This window comes from Bos indicus x Bos taurus, chromosome X (assembly GCF_003369695.1).
Source record: "Bos indicus x Bos taurus breed Angus x Brahman F1 hybrid chromosome X, Bos_hybrid_MaternalHap_v2.0, whole genome shotgun sequence".
In the NCBI taxonomy this organism is placed as follows: Eukaryota; Metazoa; Chordata; class Mammalia; order Artiodactyla; family Bovidae; genus Bos; species Bos indicus x Bos taurus.
In genome coordinates, this window is record NC_040105.1 from 78,087,253 (window position 1) to 78,108,525 (window position 21,273).

The following is a 21,273-nucleotide window of genomic DNA, read 5'->3' on the forward strand; positions in this document are numbered from 1 at the left end:
AGAGAGAAACAATGAATAGTAAAAAGATATATTTTCAAGCATCAGGTTCAAAGAGTTCAATCAGCAGGATAAGGATATATGATTAGATGAGCAAAATGTGAGGAGCATTACTTCCTCTCTTTATAACTTGGAACTTCAAGACAGCACATTAAATAAAAAATCCTAGTCACATGTTATTCACAACCCTCTCCAACTTCTTTCCAATTTCTCATCATTTGCCCTCAACTTATGGTATTTGGTCTCTCTACTTTCACCCAGCCCTATATTATAACGTTTTACGGCCATTATTTTATCTTACTGCTGCTAAGTCGCTTCAGTCGTGCCTGACTCTGTGTGACCCCATTGACGGCAGCCAACCAGGCTCCACCATCCCTGGGATTCTCCAGGCAAGAACACTGGAGTGGGTGGCTATTCCTTCTCCAATGCATGAAAGTGAAAAGTGAAAGGGAAGTCGCTCAGTCGTGTCAGACTCTTCGCAACTCCATGGACTGCAGCCTACCAGGCTCCTCCTCCCATGGGATTTTCCAGGCAAGAGTACTGGAGTGGGGTGCCATTGCCTTCTACTAGTGTTTTCTAGTCTTTTGCACTAAATTTGTCTTGCTTCCTATAAATCCAGTGCAACACTGCATGCTCCAAAGACTTGGGGACCACCTCTGAATTCATGTTGACCTAACATTAGAGGTAAGAATGGGAATAAAAAAACAAAAAACCGAAGACAATAGCATCCTTCCCAACCTCCCTGCCTTAATTACTATTAAATTATCTTCCAAAGCCCTCACATCTGAACCAATGATTTTTCAAATGCATCTGTTTATTCAAAATGTTCATCATTATACAGATGCCAAAATAGTTACTAAGTAAGGGCTAAAAAGAAGTTTATTTAATAGATTGACTATAATAACCTGGACCCATAATTAGATTCATTAGACATGTTTTCTTGATAGAATAGTGTCCATGTAATGGGAGAATATTTGGGTGGAGTACATGCTCCAATACAGAAGTAACCGTGCGATACAGTACTGAGCATTCTTGTGTTTTTAACCTAGGTTTAAAGGATATTTTAATAGAACTATAAATTTCAGATACTATCTCTTTATAAAATAAATGCTCTACATTTCAAAGAATAAAATAATGAAAATTGGGTTTAAGGACTCAGATGCTATATTTAATCAATTAGAAATTAGTACTGTTTCATGATAAGATGGGTAAAACTGTTACTTACCTTTGATACCAAATCGATATTAAACCTCCTGCCTTCTTTAATGATTTGAGAGTAAGTAATCCGATTTTTCTTTGGCTGTTCTGCTGTGTCTTCGGCCACAGGTACATTTTCACTTGTTTCCTTTTCTGCAGTTGAGGGCACACAAGTGTTATCATCACAACAGTTTTCTTTTTCCCCTGTCACTTGAACATCATTTACTTCTAGGGCTCTCTCTGGATCACTGCTTGGAGTTTGTTCTGCCGGTATTTCACAGCTTGTAGTTCTTAATGACTCATCTTCTACAGGCAGGCAGGCAGAATCTGCAGCTTCGGTGCAGTTCACAGATGTCACAGAAGCGTGATTTTTCTGTAGTGCACCAGCTTCTTCGACATCTTCATGCAAATCCTGACTGATGAGAAATTACAATAATAATCCACACCAATAATCAAAGTGATAATTGTACGTAGGTATATTTTTTATATCATTTTAACTTTTAATGGCAAGTTTTATTTCTTTACCTCATTTATTTTATCAAATTCAGTGGATGTCTTGCTTTATGTGACATGCACATTAAACATTCATCTGTTTAGGTTTTGACACAATATGAAACATAATTAATATCTGAAAAAATATACATAAAGATTTCAGGGTTTAGCAGGCATGTCATGTGTGTGTGTGTGTGTGTGTGTGTGTGTATCTGAAAAGCAGATTCTTATTTTTTATAATTTACTTCTGTTTATCTTGGGGTATCGTTGATTTACAATATTGTGTCAACTTCAGGTGTACAATAAAGTGATTCAGTTATACATATACATATATTCATTTCTTCAGATATTTTCCCCATATTACAGAATACTGAGTGCCATACAGTATGCATGTATATATTAATCACATATGTATTTTTTAAGAAGTTAAGGCAGACAGGGGAATTGCACTTTAGAAATAAATCAACACAGTGCTTACAAGCTCATCCTTCAGAATAAATAGATTGAGGTTCAAACCCAGACTCAATGACTAGATAACTCTGTGAATGTAGACAAGTTTTTTAATCCTCTCTGATGCAAATTATCTGTCTATAACGTAGAGATAATACCAACTACCTCACCAGGTTGTTTTGAAGACTAAATGAGGTAACACAAGTGAAGAACCTGGTACAGTGCCTGGCACATAAATCCTCAATAGCAAGTATTAAAGATTATTACCATTATCTGCAGTGTGACAAAGCTAAAAAAAAAACTGCTATAAAAGTGTATGTTGATATGTCACAATGTGGTACCTAACAGGATCTTTCTGAATTGATTCTTGCTATTTTCAATATTAATGTCTATTACTTTACTGGAAGCCTCACTTTCAATATTACTACTAGAGTTCACATTCTCAGTCCATTATTGCCTTGACTGACACAAAAAGTTCCTGTTCAGTGTGCACAATTATCTCTCCATGATGTATTTTATCCTCTACAGAACCTACATTTTCATTGAGTTGTGCCACTATTCAACACTAAAATTGCCTCGTACATGATAGGCTGTGGGAAATAACCATCTGCTAATTGATTGCTTGAGACATAACAGCAGTTCTTAAATCAAATCTCAACTCTACCCCTATAAAACCTTCCTCTATCAGTCTCTAAACAAAATCACCTTTTTTATTTACTAACTTTTGTCTCATCTCACCTACTTTCCAACATGGCATCTCTTAAATCCTAATTTGTCAACTCAAAGTCTCCATAATTAGGCTCATGCTAACTGTTTCTTCAAGATTGCATGGAGAAATATCAATAATCTCCAGTATGCAGATGACACCATCCTTATGGCAGAAAGTGAAGAGGAACTAAACAGTCTCTTGATCAAAGTGAAAGAGGAGAGTAAAAAAGCTGGCTTAAACTCAACATTTAAAAAACGAAAATCATGGCATCTGGTCCCATCACTTCATGGCAAATAGATGGGGAAACAGTGGAAACAGTGAGAGACTTTATTTTTTTGTGCTCAAAAATCACTGCAAATGGTGACTTCAGCCATGAAATTAAGACACTTGCTCCTTGGAAGAAGAGCTATGACCAACCTAGACAGCATATTAAAAAGCAGAGTCATTCCTTTGCCAACAAAGGTCCATCTAGTCAAAGCTATGGTTTCTCCAGTAGTCATGTATGGATGTGAGAGTTGGGCCACAAAGAAGGTTCAATGCCAAAGAATTGATGCTTTTGAACTGTGGTGTTGGAAAAGTCTTGAGAGTCCCTTGCACTGTAAGGAGATCAAACTTGTCAATCCTAAAGGAAATCAGTCCTGAATATTCATTGGAAAGACTGATGCTGAGGCTGAAGCTCCAATACTTTCACCATCTGATGTGGAGAACTGACACAGTGGGAACGACCTTATGCTGGGAAAGACTGAAGGCAGGAGGAGAAGGGGACGACAGAGGATGAGAATGGTAACAATAACCCTATATGTGAGACAGCAAAAGAAACACAGATGTATAGAACAGTGTTTTGGACTCTGTAGGAGAGGACGAGGGTGGGATGATTTGGCAGAATAGCATTGAAACATGTATATTATCATATGTGAAACAGATCGCCAGTCCAGGTTCAGTGCATGATACAGGATGCTCGGGGCTGGTGCACTGTTATGACCCAGAGGGATGTGATGGGGAGGCAGGTGGGAGGGGGATTCAGGATGGGGAACACATGTACACCCATGGCTGATTCATGTCAATGTATGGCAAAACCAATACAGTATTGTAAAGTAAAATAAATAAATAAATAATTAAAAAAAAAAAAGAAAATATCATGCTACTTATTGTTATAATCTAGTAATTTCAATCAAATATAATGAAAAAAGGATGATATCATTAATGTTAAGATTTTCAGATTTAGGAAACTGTAGTGGGTAAAGTTGTAGTTCTGGATGCATTACTTAGTAGATATCAGGCAAGTCATTTAATCCCTGAGATTCCCCATCTATGAAATGGAAGATCATTCATTTACCTTAACTTTCATGAGACTATTGTAAGATAAATGTCCTAACATATATGAAGAGTATTTTCCATGAGCACTAAAGTGAAAGTGTATGTCACTCAGTTGTGTCCGACTCCTTGTGACCCCATGGACTCGATAGTCCATGGAATTCTCTAGGCCAGAATACTGCAGTGGGTAGCCTTTCCCTTCTCCAGGGGATCTTCTGAACCCAGGGACTGAACCCAGGTCTCCTGCCTTGTAGGTGGACTCTTTACCAGCTGAGCCACAAGGGAAGGCCCATGAGTGCTAAAAGGTTAATCAAACATAAGATATTAATAAAATATAAGATACTGTTAAATTTCCCACAGGCCAACAGGCAATTCAAAACATGTGTCCTTAGGTTTTTCTGACATCACATGTTGAAAGCTCTGGCCACAAAACCAAGTAATAGCACAAATGCCATTAAGCAACATTAAAAATGAAGAGTGATGATACGAAATGGGATTTGTATATTTTCTACAGATTGTTCATGCTTTGTATTCACTTTCATTATTTTGAAAACCAGGAAACCAAAGTGTGTTGCATGAGGTGACAATTTTCAGCAAAACGTTGTATGCCTAAACATTAAACTACGAAATGATAGGATAGTTAATTATACTTTACAGATAAGACAGAATGATGATGACAACATGGAAATTGAGCACACCAATTGATCTGGTTAGTGAAGTGAAGTCACTCAGTCGTGTCCGACTCTTTGAGACCCCGTGAACTGTAGTCTACCAAGCTCCTCTGTCCATGGGATTTTCCAGGCAATAGTACTGGAGTGGATTGCCATTTCCTTCTCCAGGGGATCTTCCCGACCCAGGGATTGAACCCGGGTCTCCCACATTGTAGACAGATGCTTTACAGTCTGAGCCTCCAGGGAAGTCCTTGATCTGGTTAGTGGCTCTCAATTATATTCTCAGAAAGGGAGCTTTCTAGAGTGAATGAAATGCATTAACCAGTACTGGACAATCTGGAAAACAGAAGTCCAAATACTTAATTAAGGGTATAAGTTTAAGAAAAGGAGTTATTCTTTGTAAATATGTTCCATATCCATAAGCTATTAAGTTTTACTATTCTGAACATCATAATCTGGTGAAATACCTAACACTATGGAAAACATATGCAAGAGAAACACAATACCATCCTTACTTTTCATCAACAACTACAGTTTTTTTAGAGTTCTGCCAACACTGAATTTAATACCTAACTAGAAGTTATAAAGACACTAGAAAACTCTCCAAACTCCACTTAATTTCTCATCATGCAAACTTCTATTCATCAAAAAGACTTAGCTTCCCTCAAATTAAAAACTTTATACTTTGGTTAAAAAAAAGTTTTCTTAAAATAATTCAACCTTGGTTTCGCCTAAGATGGGAGAGGAATGGTACAGAGAGACCACTTTCTCCCTCACAAATTCATCAAAAGATCATTTGAATGCTGAGCCACTTCCACAAAACAACTTCTGAATGTTGGCAGAGGACACCAGGCACCCAAAAAGGCAGTCTATTCTCTTCAAAAGGAGATAAGGAAAAATATAAAAGACAAAAAGAGAGACAAAATGTTAGCGATGGAGACCCACCACGGGGAGGGAGTCATGAACGAGGAGAAGTTTCCAAACACCAGGAAACCCTCTCACCAGCAGGTGTGTGGGGAGTTTTGGAATCTCAGAGGGCAACATAACTGGGAGGAAAACATACACACACACAAAATACGCACCTAACCACAACTGCCAGTGGACAAGCAGCCCAGATATTCATGTCTGCCACCAGTGAGCAGGGTTTGGACAGGGAGGCGCAGGCTGCATGTTTCGGGTAAGGACCAGGCTGTATGTTTAGGAACAGGCAACCAATGCCCTGAGGACAATCTGAGGGAGCTAAGGTCAGAAAGCAACCCAAACTGTGGGACAGCCAGAAAGAAAAAAAAAAAAGAGAGAGAGAGAGAGACAACTTTCCCCAAAAGACTCACAGAACAAAGGATTGAGTGAATACCAAAGGAGAGCTAGCCCGCTGTGTACAGGCCCCTCCCCCTGCAGGAGGCAGAGAGGCAGGCATGCCACAGCCAGAGCCTGAAGGCAAGGGGCAATCTCCGCCCCAGAGACCTGCATCCTCCACCAAACTGTGAGCAGGCTCCCAGGTGCTAACCACATCTTCCTGGGATACTGGATGGTTGACATCTGCCAGGAGGGTCACAGCTTGAGATCAGCTCCCTAGAGGAGACACACAGCACACCTGAGACAGTGCTCTCACGGCAAACCTGGGAAACTGAGCAGCCAGGACAGGGGAGGTGATTAAGATGCACAGTCCACCTGGGACAGTGTGCTCGCCAAGCACATGATCCCCTGAGCTGCTTGAACCTGGGAAGGGCACAAAACGCAAGCCAAACTGAGTCTGTGCCCTTGCAGCGTACTCGAGAATCTGTACCTGAGCAACTTAGACATGTGAAGTGCATGAAACACAGGGTCTGTTTTAGACAGTACTCTGCAGAGAACCTGGAGCCTGAGCTGTGTAGACACGAAAGCACAGGCTGCTGTGAGCTGGGGCAAACCCAGTGTGGTCCATACACTGCGAGCACACTCGCCACACACACCAGCAATATTTGTTTGCAAATATTGTATTCCTCCCTCCCCAAAACACAACTGAACGAGTGAACCTAAATAAATGACCACCTTCACCCCCTCGTATCAGGGCATAAATTAGTCACTGAAGTGACTTGCAAACAGAGGAAGCCAAAATAAAAAAAGAACAGGGAAAAGCTCTGGAAGTGACAAGTGCAACAGATTAAAACCTTGTAGTTAACATTAACTAAGATTTGGAAGAGGCCTATAGACGTTGAGAACAAGTACAAGCTGAAACAAGTAATTTATTCCTCCTTTAATTTTCATTTTTATAACCTACTATTACCTTGCAAAAAAAGACCCTATTTTTAAAACAAATTTCATATATATATTTTTTATTATTTTTGTGATTGATTTTGTTTTGTACTTTTAATATTATATTTTTGAGAGTCTAACATCTACTCTAGATTTTTTAATATTTGTATTTGGTATTTGTTATCAATTTTGTACCTTTAAGGATCTAATCTTCAGTATCCACTTTCACTTAGGGGTGTGATTACTGGATTGATTGTTCTCTCTCCTTTTGACTTCCCCTCTTCTCCTCCTGGTCACCTCTATCTCCCTCCTCCCTCTTCTCTTCTCCATGTAACTCTGTGAACCTCTGTGGATGTCCCTCACTGTGGAGAATTTTTTCACCATTAACCTAGATGTTTCATCATCTGTCTTGTATGGATGGAGAAGTCTTGATTCTACTGTAAGAATAAGACTGAAAACAAGAGGCAGGAGGCTTAAATCTAAACTCAAGAACACAAACTCCTGATTCCAGGGAAAATTAATAGACAAGAGCTCATCCAAAAGCTTCCATGCCTACACTGAAACCAAGCTCCATCCAAGACCCAACAAGTTCCACAGCAAGACATATGAGGCTAATTCTCCAGCAACACAGGAACATAGCACTGAGCATTAAAGTATAGGCTGCCCGAAGACATGCCAAACCCATAGACACCCCAAAACTCACTACTAGATACTTCATTGCACTCCAGAGAGAAAAGATCCAGCTCCACCCACCAGAACACAGACACAAGCTTCCCTAACCAGGAAACCTTGACAAGCCACTCATCCAACACCACCCACAGGAAGCAAACTCCACAATAAAGAGGAACCACAAACTTCCAGCATACAGAAAGGCCACCCCAAACACAGGAATCTAAACGAAGTGAAAAGGCAGAGAAATATTCAGCAGGTAAAGGAACATGATAAATGCCCACAAAAACAAACAAAAGAGGAAGAAATAGAGAGTCTATCTGAAAAAGAATCCAGAATAATGACAGTTAAGATGATTCAAAATATTGAAAACAAAATGGAGTTACAGATAAATAGACTAGAGACAAGGATTGAGAAGATGCAAGAAATGTTTAACAAGGACCTAGAAGAAATAAAAAAGAGTCAATCAATAATGAATAATGCAAGAACTGAGATCAAAAGCACTCTGGAGGGAACCAACAGTAGAATAACTAGGGAGAAGAGAAGATAAGTGAGGCGGAAGAATGGTGGAAATAAATGAAGTAGAGAAGAAAACAGAAAAAATAATGAAAAGAAATGAGGACAACCCCAGAAACCTCTGGGACAATGTCAAATGCCCCAACATCAAGCTGCCTGACTTCACACTATACTACAAAGCTACAGTCATCAAGACAGTATGGTATTGGCACAAAGACAGAAATATAGATAAATGGAAAATAATACAAAGCCAGAGACAAATTCAGGCACATATGGACACTTTATCTTTGATAAAGGAGGTAAGAATATACAACAGAGAAAAGACAATCTCTTTAACAAGTGGTGCTGGGAAAACTGGTCAAAGACCTGTAAAAGAATCAAACTAGAACACTTTCTAACACCATACACAAAATAAAAATCAAAATGGATTAAAGATCTAAACATAAGACCAGAAACTATAAAACTCCTAGAGGAAAACATAGGCAAAACACTCTCCAACATAAATCACAGGAGGATCCTCTATGACCCACCTCCCAGAATATTGGAAACAAAAACAAAAATAAACAAATGGGACCTAATTAAAAGCTTATGCACAACGAAGGAAACTCTAAGCAAGATGAAAAGACAGCCTTCAGAATGGGAGAAAATAATAGCAAACGAAGCATCTAACAAAGAATTAATCTCAAAAATATACAAGCAGCTCCTGCAGCTCAATTCCAGAAAAATAAACGACCCATCAAAAAGTGGGCCAAAGAACTAAACATACATTTCTCCAAAGACATACGGATAGTTAACAAACATATGAAAAGATGCTCAACATCACTCATTACCAGAGAAATGCAAATCAAAACCACAATTAGGTACCATCTCACACTGGTCAGAATGGCTGCTATCAAAATGTCTGGAAACAATAAACACCGGAGAGGGTGCAGAGAAAAAGGAACCCTCTTACACTGTTGGTGGGAATGCAAACTAGTACAGCCACTATGGAGAACAGTGTGGAGATTCTTAAAAAACTGGAAATAGAACTGCCATGCAATCCAGCAATTCCAGTGAGGGAGGGCATACACACCGAGGAAACCAGAAGTGAAAGAGACACCTGTACCCCAATGTTCACTGCAACACTGTTTACAATAGCCAGGACTTGGAAGCAACCTAAATGTCCATCAGCAGATGAATGGATAAGAAAGCTGTGGTACATATACACAATGGAATATTACTCAGCTATTAAAAAGAATACATTTGACTCAGTTCTAAAGAGGTGGATGAAACTGGAGCCTATTATACAGAGTGAAGTAAGTCAGAAAGAAAAACACCAATACAGTATATTAACGCATATATATGGAATTTAGAAAGATGGTAATGATGAGCCTATATGCAAGATAGCAAAAGAGACACAGATATAAAGAACAAACTTTTGGATCTGTGGGAGAACGTGAGGGTGGGATGATTTGAGAGAATAGCATTGAAACATGTATATTACCATATGTGAAACATATCAACAGTCCAAGTTCTATGCATGAAACAGAACATTCAAATCCAGTACAGTGGGACAATGCTGAGGGATGGGATTGGGAGGGAGGTGGGAGGGGGGTTCAGGAAGGGAGACACTTGTACATTCATGGCTGATTCATGTGAATGTATGACAAAAACCACAATACTGTAATTATTCTCAAATTAAAAAAATTAAAAATGAAATAATTCAACCTTTTGAAGAACACTCCTAAACAATAACTTAATTTTATTAACTTTAAAGTATCGAAAAAGTATAAAAACACAATTGCCAGTTGTACATAAATGTGGATTATAAATTCACAAAACAATTTTTTGAGTTCCTAAACACTACTGATTTTAACATATAAATGCAAAAAATATGCACCATTAGTTCTTTTTTTTTTTTTTTTTTACCATTAGTTCTTATAAAAATTTTCAATATGAAAAAAATTGACAAATGAAATCCAGTGTCATTTATATTGATAATTTGAATTTCAAGGGACATTTACAATACAGTATAACAATATTTTTGAGATAGTTTTACCTAATTTCAACTCTGAATAAGTGCTTAGATTAATGCATTAGGCAGAATCTGAATTTAGGGGAGTCTTCAGTTCAGTTCTTCAGTCGTGTCTGACTCTTTGCAACCGCATGAACTGCAGCAGGCCAGGCCTCCGTGTCCATCACGAACTACCGAAATTCACCCAGATTCACGTCCATCGAGTCAGTGACACCATCCAGCCATCTCATCCTCTGCCATCCACTTCTCCTCCTGCCCCCAATCCCTCCCAGCATCAGTCTTTTCAAATGAGTCAACTCTTCGCATGAGGTGGCCAAAGTACTGGAGTTTCAGCGTTAGCATCAATCCTTCCAAAGAAATGCCAGGGCTGATCTCCTTCAGAATGGACTGGTTGGATCTCTTGCAGTCCAAGGGACTCTCAAGAGTCTTCTCCAACACCACAGTTCAAAGGCATCAATTCTTTGGCGCTCAGTCTTCTTCACAGTCCAACTCTCACATCCATACATGACCACAGGAAAAACCATAGCCTTGACCAGACGAACCTTTGTTGGAAAAGTAATGTCTCTGCTTTTCAATATGCTGTCTAGGTTGGTCATAACTTTCCTTCCAAGGAGTAAGCGTCTTTTAATTTCATGGCTGCAGTCACCATGTGCAGTGATTTTGGAGCCCAAAAAAACAAAGTCTGACACTGTTTCCACTGTTTCCCCATCTATTTCCCATGAAGTGATGGGACCAGATGCCATGATCTTCGTTTTCTCATTGTTGAGCTTTAAGCCAACTTTTTCACTCTCCAATTTTACTTTCATCAAGAGGCTTTTGAGTTCCTCTTCACTTTCTACCATAAGGGTGGTGTCATCTGCATATCTGAGGTTATTGATATTTCTCATGGCAATCTTCATTCCAGCTTCTGTGTCTTCCAGCCCAGCGTTTCTCATGATGTACTCTGCATAGAAGTTAAATAAGCAGGGTGACAATATTCAGCCTTGACGTACTCCTTTTCCTATTTGGAACCAGTCTGTTGTTCCATGTCCAGTTCTAACTGTTGCCTCCTGACCTGCATACACATTTCTCAAGAGGCAGATCAGGTGGTCTGGTATTCCCATCTCTTTCAGAATTTTCCATAGTTTTTTGGGATCCACACAGTCAAAGGCTTTGGCATAGTCAATAAAGCAGAAATAGATGTTTTTCTGGAACTCTCTTGCTTTTTCCATGATCCAGCGGATGTTGGCAATTTGATCTCTGGTTCCTCTGCCTTTTCTAAAACCAGCTTGAACATCAGGAAGTTCATGGTTCACATATTGCTGAAGCCTGATTTGGAGAATTTTGAGCATTACTTTACTAGCGTGCGAGATGAGTGCAATTGTGCGGTAGTTTGAGCATTCTTTGGCATTGCCTTTCTTTGGGATTGGAATGAAAACTGACCTTTTCCAGTCCTGTGGCCACTGCTGAGTTTTCCAAATTTGCTGGCGTATTGAGTGCAGCACTTTCACAGTATCATCTTTCAGGATTTGAAATAGCTCAACTGGAATTCTATCACCTCCGCTGGCTTTGTTCATAGTGATGCTTTCCAAGGCCCACTTGACTTCACATTCCAGGATGTCTGGCTCTAGGTCAGGGGAGTCTTAGGGGTATAAATTCTGATATTATCTAGTATTGTTATCAATTAATGGTAGCAACAAGGGAATGCTTCAAACTGAATATGCCTTATTAATGCCTTGTAACAGTCACACTTTCAGATAAGTCAAATGAAAAATTGTCAACCAACCGGTTAATATATTCAGCACAGGTGTTCACTATTTATTTTTCAGTTATTTGCACCTTTCCTCTTCACAGTACAGCTTGTTGCAGAAATTATACTCTTTACCTTGATATACGCACTTTATTCTAAGGCGATTCACTTTTTATTGTTTTAATTGTTTGGCCACGTCACATGGCACGTGGAATCTCAGTTCCCTGACAGGGATCCAACATCTGCCTTTTTCATTGGAAGCATGGAATCTTAACCACTGGACTGTCAGGGAAATCCCAAGCCATTTACTTTTGATTTGCACAGTATATGCTACACAGCTACCCATCTGTTAATTTCTGCAAATAAATGTTTAATGATTATGAATAAGATTTACAAAAATCAGACTGTTCAAAAGTTGCTGTTCCAAAAACCAGGAATATAAAAAATCCACTGTAATCAATTTTAAATTGATGCAATATAACATACTGATAGATTTATTCCCTTATTTGTAAACAACTTAAAATGTTAACACACACATTACTCTCACCTGGAAAATCCCATGGATGGAGGAGCCTGGTAGGCTGCAGTCCATGGGGTCACTAAGAGTTGGACAACTGAGCGACTTCACTTTGACTTTTCACTTTCATGCATTGGAGAAGGAAATGGCAACCCACTCCAGTATTCTTGCTTAGAGAATCCCAGGGATGGGAGCGCCTGGTGGGCTGCCGTCTATGGGGTCGCACAGAGTCAGACATGACTGAATCGACTTAGTAGCAGAAGCAGCAGCAGAGCAGACACTACTGGCTGTCTTTTTAACAACCATATCCTATTCCTCAGCACCATAAGAGTTGCAATTTTGATCCAATATTAGGCAGAAAGCACCCAGAACTAGGGGATGGATCATGGCTGATTAAAACCAACTTTGGTAATTTTATTGTCCTTTGTTAGTGACTGATTTAAAAGTGAGCAGGTTATCTAGTTTAAGCCAGTGAGATAAAGGAGAACTTGAGGCTTTGGTAAAGACTGCCCAGTATAATATTATAACAGAAAAAAAAAAAGCACACACATTATAGGAAAAAAAAAAAAAAACTCTCCCCCCCTTGTTTCACATTTAGAGGTTTCTGTTGTGTGAAAACCTGTTCTGAATCATGGCAATCATCTTGTAACTCTGGATGGAAAGCTAAGAAAAGTGCTGGGCAGCTACCCCAAGATTGATGTGATTAAGATTCTCAATTAGCAAATTATGTAACAACCAACCAACCCACCTACCAGCCTACCATCCCACCTACCTATACATTTATTCATTTAATCCACTTTTAATTGGACACTGTGTCACTTGTAGCCTTAAACAAACTTGCTATTACATAGTGGTAAACCATAGATTCCTGTAACTTACAAGTCATTTTTGAGTTTTTAAAATTTTGTATTTCTTTCTTCTTACTGGTATTATTACATTTTTGTCAAAGAGGCTCATGCTAAATTTATACAATTCTAGAATCTAAAATAAATTAATAAGTAGTATTTTAGATGACAAGCACAATGTCTTTATTTTAGTATCAATCCATGAAAGAGTTGGTTCGTTTATAAGTCTAAGAAGCAAGTTTTCATCCTGCTTTAATATTATCATATCAGAAAAGGGGAAACGATGTTCAGTATTATGCAAAAGTAAAACAGGGCAGAAAAAGCACAAGTTCTTCTCAATATTTTAGAAATATAAAATCTCTTCTCACTAAAGAAACTATATGACATTATGCAATTAATAAGCAACCATCTTTCACCTTGAGCAAACCCCAGGAGGAGGTGAAGGACAGGGAAGCCTGGTGTTCATGGGGTCACTAAGAGTTGGACACAACTGAGAGACTGAACAACAACAATATCTTTCATCTAAGAACTCTTTGGGTTTTTGTGAATTATGTGTGAATTAATGTATTGTGCTTTTTCATAGTCTGTTGAATGTTTAAAACCAGAAATAGTAGTTGTTTTTATTCTCTCACATAAACTACAAAAATATCCTGTGGGGTACTAACTACAATCACAACAACTAAAGCATACTGGATTTATCCCTCATCTTCTGTACACTGGGAGTTAGGCACTTTAATTCCCCATTATAGATGTAACTACTTTACACTACTAAATGATATACTAGTAAGTTAAATAAGTAAATGTACTTCTGTACGTGCTAGTCTTCACAAAGAAAATATACATTTGGTTTAATGGTTCCCTTAATGCACACACATATATTTATTTATCTGATGACTGAAATACACTGTGATACAATGGAAACAGCACAAACTTTTGAGTTAGATAGATGTGGGTTGAAATCCTGCCTGTCCTATCTCTGGCTCTCCCTGGTGTAGCACAGATTAAGTGAAATTGAATGAAATAAATTATGTAAGGAACCTAGTTATAGCAGTTGCCAAAAAGATAATATCCAATAAATGCTATAGTCCTTTTACTCTTCCCTTCCATAAGTCAACTGTAATAATCACAATATTTGTTCAAAGAAAAATAATCTATGTATAGCAGAAGTATTTCTGGCCCAAACTACAGGTTATCTCATTTATTACTAGCAGCATCCAAGGTAACAAAGCACTCATAAAGCAAAACAATCTGGGTAGTTCTTTACAGAATTTGTGAGAATTGAACTTATGCTATTTTATTTTAATATTCAGCTTATGTTGTTGTTATTGTTGTTTAGTCACTAAGTCATGTTCAACTCTTTGGTGACTCTATGGACAGTAGCCTGCCAGGCTCCTCTCTCCACGAGATTTTCCTGGCAAGAATACTGGAGTGGGTTGCCATTTCCTACTTCAGAGGATCTTCCCAACCCAGGGATCAAACCGGCATCTCCTGTATTGGCAGGCAGATTCTTTACCATTGAGCCACCAGGGAATCCCAACTATGCAATAATGAAAAAGTACTAACTTTCATAGTCAAAAGATCACGAAAACTCTTAGACTGAACACTTAAGAATTATTTCTGAAAATAAGTAAAGTCAACAATGAAAAACAATGTGCTATCCAGTATGTTTACATTAGAATATGGTGTTACTGACTTGCCATGTATCAATACAGGTATTTTCCAAAAAGTGGTGATGAGTTTACACTGATCTACTTGCATCCTTGCCCTATCCTCCTTGTAATCAAAGATTAAAAATCAAAAGGCTACTGGTTATAGCTATAATACTGTTTGTAGCCAAGAGACAGCCAATGTTCTTCCTTGATGAAATGTCAAGCAACATATGAGAGAATCAAATCACAAATTTTAGCCTAATAAACGTCAACTCTACAAGCCTACTCATCTGGTCTAAAATGGGAAGAGAAGTCATAACACTTCAGCATTTGTATCATTACAAAGCTATCTTTACATGGTATTTTGAAAATTTACCAAAATATTAAAAACAATATTCTACATAGGAAATATATCAGGGATTGAGGTTTGACTTCTCTCTATATGCTTCATGTAGCTAACTACAATAATCTCTTTGTGTTAGTGACCATTTAAGTATAAGATTTTCAATATTTTGACATTTGATCAGACTGTGAATTTGACTTGCATACGCTGAGAGAGTAGTGTACAAGATCAAGATAATTAGTAACAGAAACTAAATAATTGCCCAGCATTTGCATATAACTAAAAGATACTCAGAAGTGATAATAACTTCCTTTACGGAGAAAAAAAAATGCTCATTAAGTGAGCCTAAGGATAAGTAGAAAATTACAATTAACTTGTGGTATATGGCTACAGACAGAAAACACATGATTCTCAATAGAAAACAGACTCTTAAAAAAAAAGCCAATGGAAAAGAAGACATAAAACTGTTCCTCTTTGCAGAAAACATAGCTGTCTTTGGAAAAATCCCAAGGAATCTACAGAAAAATTCCTAAAATAAGCAAGTTGATCAAGATTTCAGGATACAAGATGAATGCATAAAAACTAATTGTATTTCTAGATACTAAAAAGGAACATGTGAAAACCCAAATGAAAAAGGCAATACCACTTACCATAGTACTTGCTCCAAAACAAATTAAATACTTAAGTACACAATAAAAACAGATGTACAGAACTGGTATGTTGAAAATTACACAATCCTATAGAGAGAAATCAAGATGACCTCCCTCAATGGAGAGGCATAACTTGTCAACAGATTGGGAAACTCAAAATAATAAAGATGTCAATTCACCCCAAGTTGATCAGTAACTTTAATGCAATTCCTATCAAATCCAGCAACATTTTCTAGACATGGTTAAGCTTATTAAAACATTTATATAGAAAGGCACAAAGTACAGAAAGCTAAAATAATCTTGATAAAGAAAAATAAGTTTGGGGAAATCATTCTAACAGATATTAAGTCCAACTTACAGCTGCAGTAATCAAGGCAGTGTGATACACTGGTACGGGCAGACAGAAATCAATGGAAATGAAAACAGAATCCAGAAAGAGACCCATCCAAGTACAGCCAATTGATTTTGACAAAGTTGCAAAAGTAACTCAATGGAAGAAAAACAGCCTTTTCATCAAATACTACTGAAGGAACTGGATATCAATAAAGGAAAGCAAACACGTATCTAAACCTCATACCATAAACAAAAATTTAAAGTGGATCGTGTGCTTAACATATAAAACATAAGATCTATGAAACTTTTTTTTTTTTAACAGAAAAAATCTCCTAGCTCTATAGCTAGTCCAAGAGTCAAAAGAAAAAACTGGTAAATCAGACCTCATCAAAATTTAAAACATTTGTTCTACAAAATACCATGTGTAAAAAGGATGAAAGACAAGCTAAAGATTGGGGGGGAAATATCTGCAAACTAAAGAACTCTTAAATCTCCACAGGAAATAAAAAACCCACCCAATTAAAAAATAAGCAAAAGATATGAACAGATATCTCACCAAAAAAGATATATGGATGGCAAATAAGCACATGAAAAGATATTGAAAATCAAGCACCAGGGAAATGCAAAATAAAACTGCAATGAGATATCACTACTACACACCTATAAACACTGGCTACACTGAAGAAGTTATACCACCAAATGATGGTGAGGATATGGAAAAACAGTCACTTACACACGCCTAGTGGGAATGTAAAATGGTACGGCTTCTCAAATTGCGAATATATGTAGGATTATAGAAAAAGCAAAAGAATTCCAGAAAAAACAACTATTTCTGCTTCATTGACTATGCTAAAGCCTTTGACTATATGGATCACAACAAACTATGGAAAATACCAGACCACCTTACCTGCTTCTTGAGAAACCTGTATGGAGGTCAAGAATCAACAGTTAGAACCGGACTTGGAACAAATGACTGATTCAAAATTGGGAAAGGAGTTCTACAAGGCTTTATATTGTCACTGGTTTATTTAACTTCTATGCACAGTACATCATGCAAAATGCCAGGCTTGATGAATCACAAGCTGGAATCAAGACTGTTAGGAGATATATCAACCACCTCAGATATGCAGATATCACCCTTATGGCAGATAGTGAAAAGGAACTAGTGAAAAGGAACTAAAGAGCCTCTTGATGAAGGTGAAAGAAGAGAGTGAAAAAGTTGGCTTAAAACTCAACATCCAAAATACTAAGATCATGGCATCGTACAACCAATGCTTCACAAGCTGAATGAATTGGGCTACAAAGTTTTGCCTCATTCGCCATATTCACCTGACCTTTCGCCAACCGACTACCACGTCTTCAAGCATCTTGACAACTTTTTGCAGGGAAAATGCTTCCAAAACCAGCAGGAGGTAGAAAATGCTTTCCAAGAGTTTGTCAAATCCCAAAGCATGAATTTTTATGCTATAGGAATAAACAAACTTATTTCTCATTGGTAAAAATGTGTTGAAAGGTAATTGTTCCTATTTTGATTAATAAAGATATGTGCTGCTGCTGCTGCTAAGTCACTTAAGTCGTGTCTGACTCTGTGTGACCCCATAGACAGCAGCCCACCAGGCTCCCCTGTCCCTGGGATTCTTCAGGCAAGAATAATGGAGTGGGTTGCTATTTCCTCCAATGAATGCATGCATGCTAAGTCGCTTCAGCCGTGTCTTACTCTGTGCGACCCTATGGACAGCAGCCCTCCAGGCTCCTCTGTCCACAGGATTCTCCAGGCAAGAATACTGGAGTGGGTTGCCATTTCCTTCTTCAAATAACGATATGTGTTGAATCCTTGTTACAATTATTTAAAATTCACTGTCTGAAACTACAACTACTTTTTCACAAACTAATCACTTTCGGAAGTTCCAAACGTGAAAATGAAGAGAACAGGAATCAAAAACAAGATGATTTCCTCTGCATTCAAAATGTATCATATCAGTCATTAAAAATTATAAACACTAATTGTCATGAAGAGTAGAGAAATCAGAGGCCATGAAACAGCAAAAGTACCTCTCAAAGGGCCTGAGTATGACTGTCACTATATTCTAGTCAAGTAGTATTCATAGACACACAATAAAGTTATCAAATATTTATTCCTGCTTTTGTTAAAGCATATGACTTTACAGCTGAGGTCATCTTTTGTTCTAAATCAGTCTACACTGGCTCTGAACACTATCAGAGTGATACTTTTCTTACTGAATGCCATTTAGCATATGCAAATTATAATCTGTATCTGACATTTCAAAGGCTGTCCTTTTACATAAAATCATAGAAAATTAACTGTGTATTAATGGCAGAAAATGCTAGTTACCTGACAGATATGAATATAGGTTAAGAAATCAACTGACAAGTACCCCAACTTTTAAAGGGCTCAGGTCATACTTACCACTGTGCCACAACAAGGCTATGTATGATGACAGTACACATTCTAAAAAATCTCTAGTAACTTGGATTTTAAGTTTTAATTACTATTATAGAGCTTGACATTGATGTTTTAAATCCCTTGACTTTATCACTACTTCAAAAATTGCACTGAACTACGTGATGGTTACCTTTTAGCCCATTAACCATGTAATCTGAAAAAATAAACTATTCTAATTGTTTTAAAACAATGAATTATTTCACTTAGAAGGAGATACTGAAAGCATTACTTCCGCCATTCTCTCATGATTTACAAAAACATGCCCCAAAATGTCATCACCACTGAATTTGTTTTTTTAATTCAAAATTATAATTTGCATTTTGCTATACTGAATATTATCTAAGAAGAGTTAGAAAAACATTGAACTAGGATTAAAAAACCCTGGGTTTTAATCTAAGATTCCACTGCTATTTAGGGCTTCCCTGGTGGCTCAGTGGTAAAGAATCTGCCCACCAATGCAGGAGACGTGGGTTCAATCCCTGAGTCGGGAAGATGCCCTAGAGAAGGAAATGGCAACCCACTCCAGTACTATTGCCTAGGAAATCTCATGAACAGAGGAGCCTTGTGGGCTACAGTCTGTGGGGTCGCAAAAGAGTCAGACACGACTGAGTATGCATGCATGCCACCACTAACTAGCTTAGATATGGATTTCACATTTATCAAGCCAGATGACCTTCAGGAAATTAAACTCTTTGAGCATCACTGAGGACTCTAAAAAATTGAACTAACACTATTTGCTCTATACTAGCATAGGACTGTTTTAAGGATCAAACAAGAAAATGTATTTAAAGAGCTTGGTAAATTACAAATTATTAATGTAAGATTATCTAAACAAAGAAAACTTAGAGTTACATTTTAGTGTTTTCTTCCAGTTTTACTGCAATATAACTGACATATATCACTGTATAAGTTTAAGGTACACAGCATGATGATTGATTTACTACATACATCATGAAGTGACTATCACATAAGTTTAGTGAACATTCATCATCTCATACAGATACAAAATTAAATAAATAGAAAAAATATTTTTTCTTGTGTTGAGAATTCTTGGGATTTACTCTCTCAAAACTTTCATATATAATACAAAGCAGTGCTTATTATATTAATCATGTTGTAAATTACCTCTCTAGTAGTTATAACTGAAAGTTTGTACCTTTTGATTGTCTTCATCCAATCCTCCCTGTACCCCGTTGCCACCCCTTACTACAATGTCACTGGTAACCACAAATATGATTTCTTTTTCTCTTTTCTGTGAGTTTGCTTGTTTTTGAAGTTTAATTACAATGACACTGATGAACCTAGAGGATATTATGCTAAGTGAATTAAGTCAGACAGAGAAAGATAAATACTGTATAGCACTTACAAGTGAAATCTAAAATATAATACAAATGAACAAACATAACAAAACTGAAATTTATATTTTTTAGAAGGCAAGCATATCAAGGAGACTTGTAGCAACCAATGCCATGTAAATTCTTACTGTTGGCTTCTTCTGAAAAGATGTGAATATGAAGTCATTAATGTCATTTATTGTAAATAAATACTTATCATACCATGCATAACAAAACACTTCCACATGTTGAATGGTTTTGTCTGTCCTGCTAAGAGCAATAGCTTCTTCATTTTCATGGATCTTCTCTTGCCATGCTGGACATTCATTCACAATATCACTGTTTTCCTAAACAAAATACAGATGAGAAATTCTAATTAAATTGGGTAATCTGAACTTCTACTTTTCTGAGAAAATTTATATCTTTCTAAATTCATGCCTTTCCTTCCAACCCATCAAAACTCAAAGGATATCACTTCAGGATCATTGAAGCAACTCCAGCATAGTGTGCAACTTTAAAGGAAGGAAAGGAAAATAATGTGTAAAAATCTATCTTATCAAAAGCTCATTCTGGTTTACCAATTTCTATCAGGATATGTGACGTTTTGATGCATTCATTTGGATGTGGCTGTTGTGACACTGCTTAAGAACTAGGACAACAAACCTTCCATCTGCTAAGACTCAACCATATCTGATGTACATATTGTGTGGGCTAAGTCACTTCAGTTGTGTCTGATTATTTGTGACACTAAGAACTGTAGCCCTCCAGGCTACTCTGTCCATGGAATTCTCTAGGCAAGAATACTAGAGTGGGTTGCAATGCCCTCCTCCAGGGGATCTTCCCAACTCAGGGATCAAACTCATGTCTTTTATGTCTCCTGCATAGAAAGGCAGGTTCTTTATCACTAGCACTAACTGTGAAGCCTGATGCAAATATTACTTGTTACCAAAATAGTTTTAAAATTTTGTTGTCAAAACAGCAGGCCCAAAATTACTTCATTCTACTTAATTTCAGATATTTGAAAGTTGGTCAGTAGCTGTGTCAAATCTTGATTATACGTAAAAGTATTTTTGAAAAGTACTCACCCCAGTATAACTAAAGACTTTATAATAATCAAACTAAATATTTTATATTTAGAAATACAC

The 21,273-nt window shown here is 37.4% G+C and overlaps 1 protein-coding gene across 3 annotated transcripts in view; it reads right to left on the reverse strand.

Annotated features, from left to right (window-relative positions):
- The window catches only part of CHM (CHM, Rab escort protein 1), a 260,457-nt gene that overhangs the window by 145,311 nt on the left and 93,873 nt on the right, over nt 1-21,273 (reverse strand). For 2 of the 3 annotated variants that reach the window (XM_027533285.1, XM_027533287.1), the window contains exons 4-5: nt 20,351-20,475; nt 1,223-1,610 (exon numbers count right to left, since the gene is read on the reverse strand). In XM_027533285.1, the coding sequence (XP_027389086.1) occupies nt 1,223-1,610; nt 20,351-20,475 (513 nt within the window). Of the gene's footprint in view, nt 1-1,222; nt 1,611-20,350; nt 20,476-21,273 lie in introns of those variants that run through there. The other variant, XM_027533286.1, reaches the window with a different exon arrangement.